Source organism: Nelusetta ayraudi, unplaced genomic scaffold (assembly GCF_046127955.1).
Source record: "Nelusetta ayraudi isolate G7.1 ecotype Tasmania unplaced genomic scaffold, CSIRO-AGI_Nayr_v1 ptg000132l, whole genome shotgun sequence".
Taxonomy (NCBI): Eukaryota; Metazoa; Chordata; class Actinopteri; order Tetraodontiformes; family Monacanthidae; genus Nelusetta; species Nelusetta ayraudi.
In genome coordinates, this window is record NW_027466182.1 from 1,210,367 (window position 1) to 1,226,893 (window position 16,527).

General features: G+C 46.4%; 2 protein-coding genes and 1 non-coding gene across 9 annotated transcripts in view; 1 reads left to right on the plus strand and 2 right to left on the minus strand.

Annotated features, from left to right (window-relative positions):
* Positions 1–667: 667 nt before the first annotated feature.
* On the minus strand, positions 668–740 carry trnar-ccg (transfer RNA arginine (anticodon CCG)). Its single transcript has one exon. It is a non-coding gene; the product is annotated as a tRNA-Arg (tRNA).
* Positions 741–1,839: 1,099 nt separating this feature from the next.
* Positions 1,840–4,436, plus strand: prlh2 (prolactin releasing hormone 2). Of its 2 annotated transcripts, XM_076051123.1 has the most exons (3): positions 1,840–2,662; positions 3,181–3,366; positions 4,006–4,435. In XM_076051123.1, exons 2-3 carry the CDS (start codon positions 3,204–3,206, stop codon positions 4,209–4,211), a joined length of 369 nt encoding a protein of 122 aa, XP_075907238.1. In that variant the 5' UTR covers positions 1,840–2,662; positions 3,181–3,203; the 3' UTR covers positions 4,212–4,435. The 2 variants fall into 2 exon arrangements, with proteins under 2 accessions (XP_075907238.1, XP_075907239.1); XM_076051124.1 differs by lacking the exon at positions 1,840–2,662 and having other exon boundaries at positions 2,832–3,366; positions 4,006–4,436.
* LOC142904798 (rab effector MyRIP-like) overlaps positions 4,102–16,527 on the minus strand; it is a 79,417-nt gene continuing 66,991 nt past the window's right edge. Inside the window, exons 9-18 of one of the 6 annotated variants that reach the window (XR_012929450.1) lie at positions 14,343–14,514; positions 13,359–13,885; positions 12,205–12,354; positions 11,346–12,107; positions 11,062–11,124; positions 10,087–10,177; positions 9,724–9,885; positions 9,531–9,626; positions 9,303–9,363; positions 4,102–4,177 (exon numbers count right to left, since the gene is read on the minus strand). Coding sequence is in view for 1 of the 6 variants with exons in the window: in XM_076051117.1 (XP_075907232.1) it covers positions 7,205–7,239; positions 9,303–9,363; positions 9,531–9,626; positions 9,724–9,885; positions 9,986–10,177; positions 11,062–11,124; positions 11,346–12,107; positions 12,205–12,354; positions 13,359–13,885; positions 14,343–14,514 (2,220 nt within the window). In the remaining 5 variants the exon portion in view is untranslated. Of the gene's footprint in view, positions 4,178–4,465; positions 7,240–9,302; positions 9,364–9,530; positions 9,627–9,723; positions 9,886–9,985; positions 10,178–11,061; positions 11,125–11,345; positions 12,108–12,204; positions 12,355–13,358; positions 13,886–14,342; positions 14,515–16,527 lie in introns of those variants that run through there. The other 5 variants (XR_012929451.1, XR_012929449.1, XM_076051117.1 and 2 more) reach the window with 5 other exon arrangements.

Genomic DNA, 16,527 nt, shown 5'->3' on the forward strand with positions numbered 1-16,527 from the left:
ATAAGATTTTGAAATATCATAATTAAACGTCAGTCAAATGCGCGTTATGTGGCTAGCAGCATCATAAATGTTGGCGCTGTCAATGTTGAACAATGAATTTTATAAATTTGAATTTAACATCACATCAATTTATGACGCAATGCTGTATGTTTTTACGCTTCTCTTCAGTACTACATAAGTTATCTGAATCTTTCACGTTTGCAAGATATTACAAAAAAAAAAATGTGTGTACTATCATATATATATATATGTATATATATATATATATATATATATATATATATATATATATATATATATATATATATATATATATTCTAATCATCTTGACTTCTGAATGTAATAATAAAGCACTGGATCTAGTTGTTGCACGACAGTAATGCCACATCCTTGGAGTGACATAATATTACATGAATATTGTACAATTGAGGCTGTGAACCCACAATCCTCTGCTTTGGACACTGACGCCTTATCCACAAGGCCATACATTTTTCTAACACCTAACACCTGATTCAATTATTGCATTATTTTTGACTGCGTGTACTAAAGAATTTATGTATGAATTCCTGACCAATGCGTTAACAATTTGCCAATAACCTTTCCTCCTCTATCAATAAACTCTTTATCAACAATAATGTCACAATCTTTGATTTGACATAATGTTGGACGACCCAGGTGGGACTTGAACCCACAATCCCCAGCTCCGGAGGCTGATGCCTTATCCATTAGGCCACTGGGCCACACAATAGCCATTGTTCCTTTTCTTCTAGAAAAAAGGGCACCCGGAGCATTGATTCCAGTGACTCCTCTAGCCCACACACTCTGTTGGTCACAAATTACAAGGCTGTTAACAAAAAATACTGTAGCACATTAGAGGGGTTGATTTAGATCACAAAGCTCAGCTGCTCAAAGCTGTTAATTCTCCTGCAGACAGGGGTCTCTTAATCACTACTCTACTCTCCGGGGCTGTGATTGAGGAAATCAACTCAATGAAATCTATTATTATACCAAGCCATTTGTTTTTGTTTTAGTTTTAACCGAATGAAGGGTCTTTACCCGGTTACTTTGCAAAGCAACACTTCTGTATTTTTGCTTCGATGTCTTGGGTTTTCTAACATTGCTGACTTCTAAACCAGGGGGAAAAAAAAAGTGGACTGTTTCAAAATGTGTTTCCACAGCTCTGACACATCACACGCTTTTATTGTACATTTATTACGTATCTTCGAACAAGACTGCCCCTCATAAACAAATTTAGCTTACGCCAGTACAATTCCCTCCAGTAGTCATTCATTCGCTGATATGAACCTTGAAATCACATTGTACCATGTGATTCAAATGCTGGACAAGGTCAGCATGGCTTAACGTGTGGGAACAAATCGCTGCCTCAGGCTGGATTTTTTTTTTTAAACGAATGACACAGAAAACCTTGCAAATGTCTCTTCTACGTAGGACAATTAACAAGTTCAATTCATGGTTTGTTTCAGCTGAATTTTGAATATTAGTCAATCTACCTCGCAACCCTGAGTGCGGGACGAAGTGGGTACTGAAAATGGATGGATGAATGGATGGATAGTCTATTTAAAGACTTATTGAGGAATTTTCAATGTGGTTGTGCCTCTGTTATGACCCATTGTTCTGCAATTTGCCAAGGAAATAGTTACAGCCTAAATAATATCAACAGTGTTGTTGGGCTTACTCCATAAAGGTAATCCAACTACTGATTACTCCTTAAAAAGTAATTGAATTACTTCAAGAACAGGTGTTACAGCGTATTATGACAGCTGTGTCCCTTGTTGCGTGAGAACTGGCAAAATTAGTTTAGTGGGTTCAATGAATTATGCAATTTCCAATGAAAATATAGTTTGTGAGTCGCATCATAAGGTGTTCTGTGTTCCACCATCACATTCATCTCGCCAGGTCCAGTCACAGCTTCACAGTTTGTGTTGACCTTTTGAACATGGCTGGCGTCCAAAAGGCAACTCAACACCTGAATTCATGTGAATGCACACACGCACACGCACACACGCCAGCACTTCTCATCACCTTGGTCTTACACATTAGTCACGGTCACACACCAAGCTCCTGGTTGGCTACATCTTCTCTCTATTTGTGGCATTTTGGAATCAAAGGAAGACAAAGAAACCAAAATGTCGTTGAAGTTTATTTGAACAGTACTACATTAACAATACCAAGACAATCTGTTTGAGAATCAACTGAAGTTCTTGCCAGAGGCGATGCAGCTTTCTTGTCTCTTGCAATGAACCTGATTGATGAAAAGCTCATCAAAAAGACGCCCACCGCAGTCCTGCGTCACTGTCTGACAGGCTCCCTCGGAGTGCTGGGTCTCCCCATGTTCACTAATTTAAAGTTGTCCACATGCCACTGCGTCCGTGATGGACTGCTCTGCTACGTGACAGACATCCGGGAAAACGCCAAACCAAATGTCCTGTCCTCCAAGGGGGGCGAGGAGGGGCGGGGGGGGGTGATTGGGCGAGTGGGAGGGAAGAGGAGGTCTGGGATCACGGTGTCAGACTGACGCTCTTGATTCATTGTCCAGCGAGCCAATGTGCAGCATGGATGTATATAAGTAGGAGCACACCTGCTCAGCAGTAACGACTTCAGACCTCCGACCGCTGACCTACGCCTGGGACCAAAGTTCTGGGTAAGAGCCGCTCATCATCCCTATATTGAATTCTTTCTGTTTTTCTCAAAGCCAGAAGAATTGACTGCACACGGACCAAGAGAGCAAACTGTCTCTTGGAAACTGATAGACACACCGTTTAGTTAAGCTTTGCAATAATAAGTGAAATTACTTCAATGTGTTGAATGTCATTTTTAATTTTCCTTATTCTACAGCACTTTCTTTCATTAATTAAAGAAAAAATGCAGAAGAATAGGGAAAGTTTGATCATATCTAATAGATGTGAGGAAGGGAGAATAATAATACTATTCACATTTTCAAGTTTCCTTCAAGTATACATAAAGTTAGTTATCATTTTTAAATGCTAATTAAAACTAGTGTATCAGTGAATTAATAGAACACGTTTCCTTAAGTGGAAATATAATTAAAAAAACAGAATTTGATCACTCCCATCCCTGCTCCAGCCTCCTCTCTAAAGCTCCTGACGGGTGAGTGAACAGCACTTAACTGAGCAGCGTCTCCCTCCGCGTCCCCTGCAGTGCCCCCTCAGTGAATCTCCAGCATGCTGCCTGGGAGAGCGGCTGATGTGCGGCTCTGCGTCCTGACGAGCCGCTGGCTGTCGGCAGCCCTGGTGCTGCTCCTCCTCCTGTCCTCCAGCCTCAGCAGGGCACACAGCACCACGGTGGAGCACGACTTCCACATTGTTCACAATGTCGACAACAGAAGTAAGGCTTAGTCTTCTTTTTCTTCTTCTTCTTCTGATAAATATTGGTGAATTTTCATCAGAGCATTCTGGGGAAGATTTAGGATAAAGTGATGAGACCTCTTGAATGTTTTCTGCATTGTCTGCCATTTGCCATGAAATTGCATCTCCCTTAGAAAATCTCTAGTGTTTCAGAATGAGGCATTATTTGATCTGATGTTTAAGAAGAATGGCTATCCCGGCCACTTTATTTATGGTACAGTATTCACGTATCAAAAGTTATTTCTCGATAAATATAAGCTTTGGAGTTATGTTAAGGTGACTCAAATTTTCAAAATGAAATGCTCACATTGGTATTGCTGCACAGTGCTGTTCATTTTTCTTTTACCGTCCTTTTTTTCCCCTTCTAATTTGTGAAAGTGAAATGAAAATAGCATCAATCTCAACGTCACTGTGACTTCAGAACATCTTTTACACATCAAACTAAAAGTTAAATTTTCAATGAATGGAACAATAAAGATCAACTATTAACAACATTGTTACATTAGGTAGTTTTAGGGGTTTTTTTGTTTTCAAAGTCCAGCATTGAAACAGTCTTTGAATGAAATAAGGAAGCTGGTAGTTGAGACTATTCCTTTTCTGTGCGCTCATGTGCGTCCAGGTCCGGAGATAGACCCATTCTGGTACGTGGGTCGTGGGGTGAGACCCATCGGCCGCTTTGGGAAGAGGCACAACAGTGTGGAGATTCTCACCAGCGAGGGGAGGCCGTCTCTCGTCAGGATGCTGGAGATGCTGTTCAACAGCCTCGGGGACAAGAAGAACCTGGAAAATATCTTGGACGAGGAGGGCAGGGATTGGTTACCGTGATGACTTGTACGCCTCACTGTCAAATCTCTGTATGTGTGTGAGTCTGGTATTTTTTTTTTTTTTTTAAACATCGATCAAGTGAGCGGTTCCCTTTCTCTCCTTATGTATTCCTCTTTGTGCATTATGAGGTCTTGTGAGAACTTTTGAGGAAATGTGTCTGTACATAAAAATGCATTTCGTATTGATTAATAAACACAAATGTTGAGGTCACCGCTATTAGTCCCCTCCAACCCATTTTTCCAAAACGCTGAAGCTTTTATTTTTGCAAATTTACTTTTATTTATTTCATAATACATTGTGGCACATAGAGAATCTGTATTTTTTTTTTTTTTGCTTGTCAATATTTTCCCCAACATGTCATATGGACGACAACAAACAATTGCACATGAATTTGGAAACCCCCCGCCATAGGGGTCCTCGATGTTGTCAATCGCAGCAGGTTTCCGAGAAGAACAAAAGTGAACCTCGTCATATCTGGACTTCCATCCCCACATCTCATCAGAACAATCTTACACAACGTTGTAAAGATCTGTCAACAATGATTGGGTAATACATAGTTTTCTAGATAATTTCCATGGTTTCTCCCTCGCACACACACGCGCACACATACACACATTTATATATATATTAACAAATTCTTAGATATATATATTTTTTTTACATTAGAAAAATACAGGACACTGATGATTGGACCCTTATGGCTGTGCTTCTCACAAGAAGTTTTACACCGATCGCTGATAAAACCAGAAACATGCTTTTATACATCAACACCTCAGCGGAACAGGATTGACATAAAAAACGAAACAAAAAACAGGATCAATGTGCAAAAGTGAGCGGCCCGAATGTAAAGGTCACAATTTTAGAAAGGGCAGAGCAACCACACACGAGATCATCACACCTTATGGTTCATGCAGTCATGGAGGAAATCCTGCTCTGCTCTGGAGCATCGACTTGACAAGCGCGTGCAACGGCTGACTGAGATTCGGACGGACATGGTCACAGAGGGAGGGACGCGACAACAGAGAGAGAGAGAAAAAAAAAGGCAGTTTTTCCCCCAAAACAAACGTCTGGAGTGGATGAGTATGCTGTGAGCTGCACTCGCCCCTCCACATTTCGCCACATTCGCCGTTTACCATCGTCATGACTTGGAGAATATCAAACGGTAAACGCGGGCGTAATGCACGGTGAAAGCACTTTTGAGTCAGCACGCGTGAGGGTCTGTGACTGAGGAGCGCTCCGCGGAGGAGGCGGCATAGCTTTCAGTTTGCAGTAGTGCCCACTTCTGTGCTATTGCATAAAAGCGTCTTAAGTAAAAGTAGAAAAATAAATCGCTTGTAACAAAATCATGAGTTCATGGCATTGGTCATAAAGCCCGTCGGACTTCATGATGCAAAAATGTCTTTACAAGTTTTGCTGAAAGCAAACAGAGAAACTCAATAAAAGGGAGCCTGGAAATGCATTTTTTTTTTTTAAATTAAAGGCCACAATGCTTTAAAATGAAACAACAGAAAGTGTCAGAGAGGAGGAAAATGACACAGGGTTGTTGAATACTGAGTGAGAGGAGAGCAACAGGCGACATTAAATCAATTGAGATTTAATGACGTTGAATCAGACTTATTCTAGAGGTCGATGGGAAAGCCCAGCAGCCTTGGCAGAGCCGAGGATAGTGTGTTGATGACTTCATTGAGGGATGAACACTTCTCTATTAAAACTTTATAATTATGTTTGAAAAATATCTAAAGTTGGAAAATACATCTTCTTGGTGAGAATTAAATTAGAAAACGATATGTGTCTGTTTGCCAAATCCTGGCCAAGCTGAACGTTTTAAAACATTCACCGCCACCGTTTGTTTCATCTCAAATGGCTTCGATGGGTGCTTGGCTGAGCACCGCGGTGCACAGCAGCGAGCCAAGGGGGCGCTATTGACTAATTCGGCCGTGGCTGTGTAGCTAAAAACACACACGTGATTGACGGTCAGCGTGAAAGAGAAATGGTTAATTTGACCATTGTCTCTGGGCTCTATTCCAAGTGGAGAGGCGATCACTGGTAAAGGTTGTGGGAACCGACAGAGCTGTATCACTGTTTTCTGAAAACTCTCTGCAGATCAGTCCCTGCCTTTCAAAATGTCAACACAAATGTGCCAGCAACACTTCTCCAGACTGTGTTCGTCATGTAAAGGAAGATTTCTGTGCTTTTGTGTAGCAATCTGAAGTCGCAAGAAGGACGTAATACAATATTTTGGTCCTGACGGGTTTTTTTTTGTTGTTTTTTTTTTGCATGTCTGCGCGCTATTATCTAATCAGTGCTAACGTAATAAAAAAAAAAAAAATGCAATACTTAAGGTGATACAATCATTGCAAGAAACAAGAATTATTTATAACCTGTCTGAAAGCTGTGTATGTGAAAAAAAGACAATCATCAATGAAGATTGGGAGAGGGCAAGATTCCTCGTAAAGGAGGATGCACAGTATAAAACATGGCTCAGCCTCTTTTCAGGACATAGTCACAGAAGGTTTTACATGTTTCTTCCACGTCTTCTTTGTACATTAAGTCACAACACTCTTGCAAACAGATTCTAAAAAAAAAAAAAAAGGAAACGAGAATCCTTTTGGTCTGTACAGATATTTTTTTTCAGCTGGGTGTTTGCAGATTTTTCCTCCTTTTCTTTTCTTTCCTTTCCTTTTTTTTTTTTTTTTTAAGGCATAGACACCGACTGTCAGGTCACCCCACCGCGATGTTGTTATTTGCAGAGAGAGGAATTGAGAGGGTGGAGAAGAGAGAGAAAAGAGATGCCAGTTACGTCTTTGGAGAGGCATTTGACTGACGCGGGCGGTGCCATGCCTGGCTGAGGGCTGAGATCTCAGTGGGTCACCGTAGGGGGGGCAGGTGTTGGCCCCTGCTTGGCCTGGAGCTGGAGGCAGACGCTGAGTAAAGGCACTGGATAGAACGGCCCCCCGCCCCGTCCCCTGGGCTCTGATGTGGCCCTGAAGGACTCATTGTGCTGCTGACTGTCCGGCTTCCGCCTTTTCTGCAATGCATTAAAAAAAAAAAAAAAAAAAATCAAACAAACACACAAACTAAAGTAAAACTTTAAATGTTCCATATGCCGCACATGTTATCATTGTCTGTAGAATGGCAGTGATTTCCCCACTTTTCAGGAAATGTGAGCTCATACAGGTTGGAAATGATTCGGTACAATAAGTAAAAAGTACCTCCCTGCCGTGTTTATTCCCTACCGCCAGGAGTTCTATCGTCCTATATTGTTGTTGTCGCCACCTACCAAACACGTTCAAGGTACCACAAGGCATCCGTTGTAGCAGGAAGCTAGATTCAACAGTTTCAGCCGTGTTTGCTGTGAGTCTCGGTAGCCCGCAAAGGTAGACAGCTGACAGCTGGCGCTCACTTACAACTACAGTATATTCGCTGTGGTAGATGAGGGCTTCGACAGTAAAAAAAAAAAAAAAAAATCACCAGTGATATATTGCGTACGTTTGTGAATTTCTGACCAAACTGCTGACGGTGGCGCAGCACATCTGCAACTGTTCGGTGAGGAAACTCGGACATTTGCGGACATTACACCGGTGTTGTATCGCGCACCAGTTGTTTTATTATCGCGCAATGAAAGAGGTAAACCGGAAGTTGAACGCGCTGAAAAGACTCATATCGCCCCCTAGTGTGGGGGAGGAGGAGGAGGCATTCCCGCGAATAATTCGATTTTCTCAGCTGCATGTAGACTAGGACAAGGCCTGAAAACTGTTTTTTTTTTTTGGGTGATAATTAATCATGCAAGGCTGGTCCACTGGTGTCCGGGATAAAAGAATGAAGAGCTAAAAGTGGCATATCGTGGCCCAGTCTTGCTAAAAGATCAGCCTGTGCAGGATCAAAAAAAAACTATCAACATTTCAGATAACGGCTGTCTTGTCATCGCTGACCACACTACAAGGCCGTCCGACCAAAGAAAAAAAAAAAAAAAAGACACGGCAAGATGGAATCAATGATATGATTACACGTCTTAGTCACTGATTTTGCCCTATTGTCCTGCCTGCTGCCAGTCTCTCGAGCTGCGCTAAAAAAGCCACCCTGAATCAGAGCCATTGTGCAAATGCTAGTTCAGGTGGGGGGAGGGGGGGGGGGGGATGGCACAAACACGGACATAAAGAAAGCCCCACCAGGAAAAAAAAAAAAAGGCCATTCACTCATGTGAAAAGAAACAGACTTCTTGTTGGTTGATAAAACAAGGCTTGTTCCGCTCGACAGCGTTTCCCTTTTGCCTGCTTTACATCTAATGGGGCTTTTTAGTTCCTCGGTTCACTCGAGTCCCTTTTCTCCTCCTCCGGCCAGATGTATTCATTTCAAGGTCCATTCAGCGGCAAATCTCGCCCGCCTGCTTGGACAAAGCGTAAAACATGTGGCGTTGAGTCAAGATGAATGAAGGTCTAATGTCTCTCGTGCCTCATCTGCTAATCACACGTGCTCACAGCAACCAACACGCTCTCCCTAAGGATGCACTCACCACAATCATTTGAGAAATTTGAAGGTGTATAACAGAGCAGGTATGTCCTGTGGAGTGGCGTATATGTGTTTTCTTTTTTTTTTTTTTTTTTCCGTAATTGCTCACACAGAATTGATATTTCACTCATATACTAGCCACACATTTGGATCTAGCCTCTGGTGAAACATGTCACCATACTGCTTGTGTACAGGTCATCTCAGAGAAAGACCTACAGTACACAGTTACTTTCTTGTTCTACATCAATAAAGTCTGTCTATGTCTATGTCTACATTTGCTTCTGTGGCTATTGCAGGCGTCCATCGGGTGGAATTCTCTTCATTGGCGAAAAATCAAAAATGGTTGTTTGGTTATTCCATATTTCAGGAAGTTTTATGCGAGGATACATAGTAAGTTTACAATCGATAGCCGTACCAGGCCAGCAGAGGGCTCCACTTGTACTTATTGAAAGGAGCTTCCAAAGACAGATTCACAGACAGGGCTTTTTCACAAGTTCCCATTTCCTGTAGTTTACATCCTATTTGTTGCTAAGAACACACAGATTTATTTGTTCATCACTGTAGCTTTGAGTCGGTTGTTACCTTTTAATGGAGGAGCTGGAAGCTTCCTCCTTTGATGACGTGATGAGTCCAGTGTTTGAGGCTGTAATAAAAGTGTCATACGCACTTATGTCAGGGTGATCACACTTTAACTGGATGGCATTCATCCCCACTTAGCTCGTGCAAAGTGGGCTCCATGTTCACAAATTGACAAATGCTGCGTGCGACAGCTTACATTAGCAACGTTACGGCCCACCAGGGGTGACTTGCCTTAGGTTTTGGCTTGTACTTGGAGAAGCGGTTGCACGCGGTCACGTTCAACCCCGCCGTTTTCAGAGCCGATATCCTGGCTTCGATGTTTGACACCTGGAAACGCGGCGAGACACAGTTGGACGTGGTTAGCTGTGGTGGAAGCGGTGCGAATGTGAACTGAGACGGCTCGAAGAGAAGAACCCTCGGGTACCTGCAGCTCCGACTGCTGGACCTGAGCCGCGGCGGTGGCCACCTGGTCCTCCAGGAAGGCCAGCTCTGTGTCGGTGGTGCCGCTGCTGATACTGCGAGCGCACTGCTCCAGGTCTCCCAGGGTGCCTTCCAGCCCATACACGGCCCCCGCGGTCAGGTACACCTTTACAAACAGGGTCGCGTTAGTCGCCAGGATCTCGGCAACACGGAGCGTCGGCAAGTTTGAAAAGTGAAAAAGCAACAAGGTGTCCATGAAAGCGTACGTTCTCCTCCATCTTGGTCAGCTTCTGGTCCAGCCTGCGAGTGTCAGAGCTGCCGGAGATCGGAGAGGGGCTCATGGACTCGGAAGGGGTGCAGCTCTCACCTCCGGCCTCGTTGATCAGCTCCTCTGTGGCGTTCAGGACCTTCAGCACCTCCGTGGTGATGCTGCAGAGCGAGGCTGCCGTGTATTTCTGCTTCAGATAAACACAAGCGTGCAAAAAAAAAAAACACACAAACAAAGTTCAGCAACCTGTTATACGCTTATTAAATAAAAAATACAAAAAGACATTGCAGAATGTGGTTTTGTGCCTCGCTAATGGTACTAAATATGCAACCTGAAAGAAAATGTTCCAAATAAATTCTATCCAGGAGTGTGTGTGTCCATTACTGCTATGAAACGGATGAACAAGTTGAAAAGGGGCGACGGTGTACCACGTTTTCTTGCTCCGAAATGAATGAAAACACTGAAAGGCGAGAACGCGAGAAACCCTTTGGCGCGTCCGTGAGTCACTCAGGGACGAAGTCATTCAGTAACGCATGAATCACTGATTAGTGATTTGAGAGGCAAAAAAAAAAAAAGAGAGAGACCCCACTCAGGTGACTGGCAGAGTTTTCAGATGATGACATGAGACCAAGCAAGGCGTCGGCGACGGAGTGCAGGACATCGATTTGGCCGGAACGAGATTGAGAAGCGGAGAAGCCGAACGTCTTTTATGGACAAAAGAAAAGAGAAAGTCATTCAACGATGATGAAAAAAAAAAGCAGGAGAAGCAAAGATGAGAGGTTTAAAAAAAATATTGATTTTAACCAGTCGATGGAGAAACGGAGTCGGGTGATGCTAACGATATTGGACTGTCGGGTGATATTAATGTCAAAAGTTCTTGCTGCAGTGAAACGTCACGAAAGTAGCACATTTCAAAGTCTTCGTTGCAAACAATTTAGTTTAAAACCAAAGCTCAAAAGAACACCACAAAAAAATTGTCTCATGTGTTCTTTTTTTTTTTGTCCGGCGCCGCCTTGGGATTGTTTTTCACAGAACTGTGATTCTGTCGCTTCGCTGTCCGAGCCCATATCTCACCTGCTGCACGAAAGAGGAGAGCAACTGAAGCTTCTGCCGCTGCTCCGAGTCATTCTGTCCCTCCTGATAGGCGCGCACGCACACATGCACACACACACAGAAAGCAACGCACAGACCAGCCGGAACAGAGGAAGGACATTGGGAAGAGTCAAAAAGACGAGTAAACTGACACAGATCGACCACTAGGGGCAGCAGGATGAGATGAGGGTGACATTTTTGAAAGGGACAGACGGGCAGGCAGACCGACAAGCAGGCTGGCAGAATATGCAGAATCAAATCCTAACCTGGTTGTCGGACAGCACCCCCTCCTGGGAAGACGGCGACAGAGCAGGCGAGCTCACGCATGACGCGCTCCTCCGCACTCCTCCTCCTCCTCCTCCTGCTCTCCTCTCCACGTCCCTCTTGTGCTGCCTCTTGCTGTGCCTGCTCGCCTCTCTCCGCTCGCCTCTCCGGGCCTCCTGGTCCCCGGGCGTCGCCTCCGCCGCGCCGCTCCTCTCCCAGAATCTCCCTTCCTCCCGGGCCGACGCGCTCTTCGTCAGCCTGGCGCCCCGCTTGGCCTCCGGCACGTTCGCGTGCGCTACCGCCGTCCCGCCCGCCCCCTCCGTCCCTTTGGCCCAGTCTCGCAGCCGGCTGCAGGGCGCCGCCGCGTCTTTGGACCTCAACTTCTCCCTCTGCCGGTCGCCGTCTTTGTCGGCGGGCCGCCTGGTGCGCTCGTCGTCGTCGCCGTCGTCGGAGGACGAGCTGCTGTCCTTGCTGTTGGCGCGGCCGACCAGCTCGCTCAACTTAGACCGCAGCTCTTCCTCCAGGGGGTCTCCGGGTGCGAGGACGGGCAAGTCGTGGGGCTGCAGGACCAGGGGGTGGGGCATCGGGGGGCTGGGCGCCGCTGAATTTGGGGCCACGGTGTCCAAGTCCTCCGACTCGGGCGTCATGGCGTCTGCTTTGAAGGCGTCCGCTGCGGCCGTGGCTGCCGGCAGGGGGTCGGCGAGGGACTGCTCCTCACTCAGGCCCCTCTTCAGAAGGGCATTGAGGAGGAAGCCACTGTTCTCCTGCAGAAAGAACAAATAAAGACGAGCAAACAACCTTCGCACTTCGAATGGCAAAAGAAGATTGGTGTAAAAACTGAATCACTTGTCGCCGTTTCACCTGCACTAATGGGTAAATGGCCTGCACGTGGCTCTGCCCCCCCGGCCTGCTTTGCTCCGTGGACGACTCTCGCTTGCTCTTCCTGCGTCGCCGCGACCGTCTGACGGGGTCATTGGGCTTCTCCTCGGCCTCGCTGCTGTCTCCCATCATCTGCAGGGAGAGGACGGAAAAAGACCCTGCGCGTCATTTCCTGTCTGCTGTTTTCAAAATGCCACGTGCATGCAAAGTAAAACCCGTTATGAACCTGTGAAAACAAAAAGGGAAGAACAAAAGAGAAGATCAGAGTCAGCGGAAGATCTGTGAAGTCCCTCCCTCCGCTGCCGCTGACCATCAACAGAGGGGGTCCACAATTTCAAATTTCCTGGGGACCCTCGTCCCCCACCCGCCTCGCATGGTCTGCCTCACATGGCAGCTGTGGCTAAGAAGGCCTGGCAGCACCTCCACTTCCTGCGGGAGGCAGCGGGAAAAGAGCCGTGAGGATGCGGAGCCGCAGGCGGCCTTTCTTCGCTCCGTGCTGGCAGGGCATCCCCTCTTGCGCGCCGCGCTGTTGGCGCCGGATGCTCCGCGGCACACAAAGAAGGCCATCCAGAGAGGCTGTGGTGTAAACACGGCACAGAGGATCCCTGGCTGCGCTCTTCCCTTCCCGGGAGAAAGTGAGTGTGAAAAACTGGCTGCGTCTCTGGGGCCTTGAGAATCTCTGAGGACGGTTTTCATCCCGGACATTTGCCGTTTCATCCGTTTCCTTTTAGTCTTTCCAAGTGCAGTTACTGCTCTGAATAAAGCAAAGGACTCTTGATATCCTCCGTTTGCAACAATCTCTTCAATTTATAAGAAGAATAAGGCATAAAATTTTTTATCTAAAGCACTTCAAAGTAATAGCGCTCCAATTTCATTGTATTTGCAAAACGCTGTGACAATAATAGGTTCACACACCGATGTAAAGGTGGTAAAACTCCACTGCCGTTAACTGTAAAACTGCTTCAATTCAACAATCTTATAACGGTAAGTTCATCTTTCTTGCTTTTCAGTTGCCAGATTTTGAGTCTCATAACAATCTTGCCTACAAATTCAACCCTTCTCCTAATATACTGAAAGATAAAAAAAAAATTCCAAATGCAAGATTTTCCAAAAAAAAAGAAGCAACAACGGCCCACCTTTGGGTTGAAATTGACATCCAGGGCCTCCGAGTGGACGGGATGAGGCCCGAGGTTCTGCTGCAGGTGCTGGTGGTAGAGCGGCTGGTGGTGGGGGTGCAGGAGGGTGTCCGGCGGCCCCTTCTTCCTCAGCAGGTTGGGCGGCGCCTTGCGGGGGCAGGCCGACCGCACCGACGACGCCTCCGAGTCCGAGTTGACCGTCTCCGTGTTGGTGTACTGGCCCGAGGACGGCGACGTGATGGGCAGGTGCTGCGTGTACGTCCACTCGGGGTCGTGCTGCGAGTCCGTGTAGTAGGTCTCGTCGGACAGCTTGCGGCGGAACTGCCGCAGCGCCGCCCCCCAGCCGCCCTCGTCGTCCTGCTCCGAGTCGGATCCCATCTCGTCGTAGGCGGAGATGACGCCGGACTCTTTCTCCAGCACGCTGAAGACCAGGCTCTTCCTCTTGGTGAGCAGGCTGGGCCGGGACAGCTGCGAGCTGTGCAGGGCGATCCAGTTACCGTCTGGGCTCTGGAGCACCGACGATGCACCTGAGGGACAAACGGGAAGTTTGAATTAATTTAGGCCACTGCCAGGTGAGCTTTCTGAAAAAATGGCAGTGCGAGATGGCAGCTAACTAGGAGCAAGACCTTTGTTCAATGTATATATTCTTATATATATGAGATATCAGAGTAGGAAAAGCAAATTGCTTTTACTGTACAGAGTATACACTTTTATGAATGTATTTATGGGCAGCAGGTTAAGCTTTTACCAATATAGAAATCATAAATCAAGCCAAATTTTACACACTGGACCTTTAAATGGGCTGCAAGACTCTGCCAATTACTGTATATACACTGCCAGCCAATGCAACTTGACTTATTTCTTGTGGGTAACATCTTCAAGAAAATGCAGCTGCAGCCGCACGAGCACCAGAATGGCGACAGATCACAGCGGAAACCACCAAACTGGCGCCGAGCTCACGGGTCTCTCGACTCTGGGACGCACTTGAGTTGTCCAGTCGGTCGACGCTCTTCCAGGTGGGCAGAGACGCGGCCTTCCCCTCCCTCTTCAGAGAAGCGTAGTCCTGCAGGCTGACTCCTGCCCCCGCGCCCTGCTCCTCGGGTCCCTTCTCCGGGGAGTCGTCGCTGGTGAGGGAAAACGCTGACCGTGAGCGCTGCTGGGCGCACAGAGAGACAAAACAAACACAGCTCAGACACTTTATTGCCGCCCGGGTGCAATTTGATTTGATTTAAAAAAAAAAGAAAAAAAAAAAGGTGCCTGTTATATTTGGACAGATGTCTGTACATGGCTGCAAGTCGGCTTTTTCACCAGCAGATGGAGCTGTAAAGCAACTAAAACGCCAGGCAGTCAGCGCTTTGCATGTTGGTTGCCATAAAGAAATAAAGAAGAAGAATATCATGGAACTACTGCTTCTGGACATTTGCATGATGTTGAATGGAATTCATAGGCTTCAAGAAATAAAGGAAAATGAAGTCTACATATTCCAAGATACCTACCTACCTATCTATCTATCTATCCATGAGCATCAGCACATCAACTTTTAAGACAAACTGTGTAATAACAGCGTAATAACAGGCAGGGCACAGGATGGAAAAGGCGGGGCAGGGGGAGGAGGACCGCAGTGCAGCCTGCGGAGGACAACAGGACGAGCTGACACGCAAAAGCAGCTTAAACGGCTCGCCCTGTACCAGAATGTGCTATTAAGATGCTAATAGGACCTCAGCTGAGCCATCAGCTGACGCGGGCCGCCGCCCCCTCCGAGATCACCAGTTTTGGCTAAGCTTGCGAGCTCGACTTAACAGTTCAACTCGACACAGCACAGCACAGCACAAATTTGCCCATTATGAAATGTGGGGGGGGGAAAGGGAGAGAATGAACGTGTCTCTCCACTGACTGACAGAGAGCTCGAAGGTAATAACCACTGGCAGAACAGTGTAGTGGGTACTGGGGGGGGGGGATTAGTGTGCGGAAGGGAACCATAGCTCCTCACAATGGAAGGGGATGCGGCCGCTCAGATTACGCCGGGGATCAGCGTTTGAGCCGCTTCGTTTGCATGAGTGTGTTTGCAGAGAGCTGATAATCGGGGGTGGGGGGGGCCTTCGCCGTGATGGGCCTGGCGGTTGTGGAGGATCCCCTAAAACGTCTTTCGCAGGACTTTGATCTGCACTGAGTGGAACAGCAGGAAACAAGCTGCGAACCCCGGGAGGGAGCGCCGCTTTGATGCTCCGCTCGCACACACGCACACGCGGGACGACGACAAATCTGCCCCCCGTCCCTGTTGTGTGCTGCAGACAGGTGCGCGTGTGTTTGTGCGTGCATGTGCTGATTTGACTGTACGCGTTCCTTCGGGTACAATTTATGTTCCTGCGTGAGAACACACACTGAACTTCTCTTCAACCTTGAACTTTTCTGTTGGCAAAAAAATCCTTCTTATTCTTTCTCAAGAGGAAGCAGTATTTGCAGCTCTTTCAGAGTATTATGTTACTCATGGGTCAACTCCATTGAGTAACACTTCAAACCAGACAAAACCCTCATAGGCAAATATGCCAAATATTCTTTAGAGTCCAGAAACGGTAGAAAAACAACGCGGCTTAGCAGCTGGGGTCTTGCTTAACCGTCTTGACGACCTCCAAAAGAGAGCGATCTCTGCAAGCTGCCCTTGAAAACCCTCCAAGGATGCAGAAACAAAAAAAATAAAAATAAAAAAATGGATGAAACTGCGAGGCAAAACAAAGGATGACTGCCAGGGGATGAAATAGAACAATCCAAAAGTATCGGAGAAACAGCTTAAGAATCGTGACCTTTTGGGAAGATGAGTAAACAGAACAACTAACTAACTGACTGACCAGCCAGGCCACACAGCAGATTTACAGCAAAAATAGTCAAATAAATCTGACCTTCAAACTCCAAAATGTGTGTTTTTGCAAACTGCCCCCCAAAGAGGCACTGTTTTCAATGGAGTTTTCAGTTTTTCTGCAGAGGCATGACCTCCAAGTATCCATGTGGTTGAAACCCTCCACTTAAAAAAAACAAACCACCCTTATTTCAAGATTTTTTAGACAATAGTGGAGAAAGTCATTCTGGTTGAGACCCATTTTCACGTTTTCACCCCTGGACGGGACACTGTTGTTTACTCCAGACGTTATTTTTGGGGCAGCGCTTTCAGAGT

Bases quoted from the DNA above. Each gene is read 5' to 3' on its own strand.
- prlh2 (XM_076051123.1), top strand. From the start codon at position 3,204: ATGCTGCCTGGGAGAGCGGCTGATGTGCGGCTCTGCGTCCTGACGAGC. The intron at 3,367-4,005 runs GTAAGGCTTAGT...ATGTGCGTCCAG, and splicing joins TCACAATGTCGACAACAGAA to GTCCGGAGATAGACCCATTC.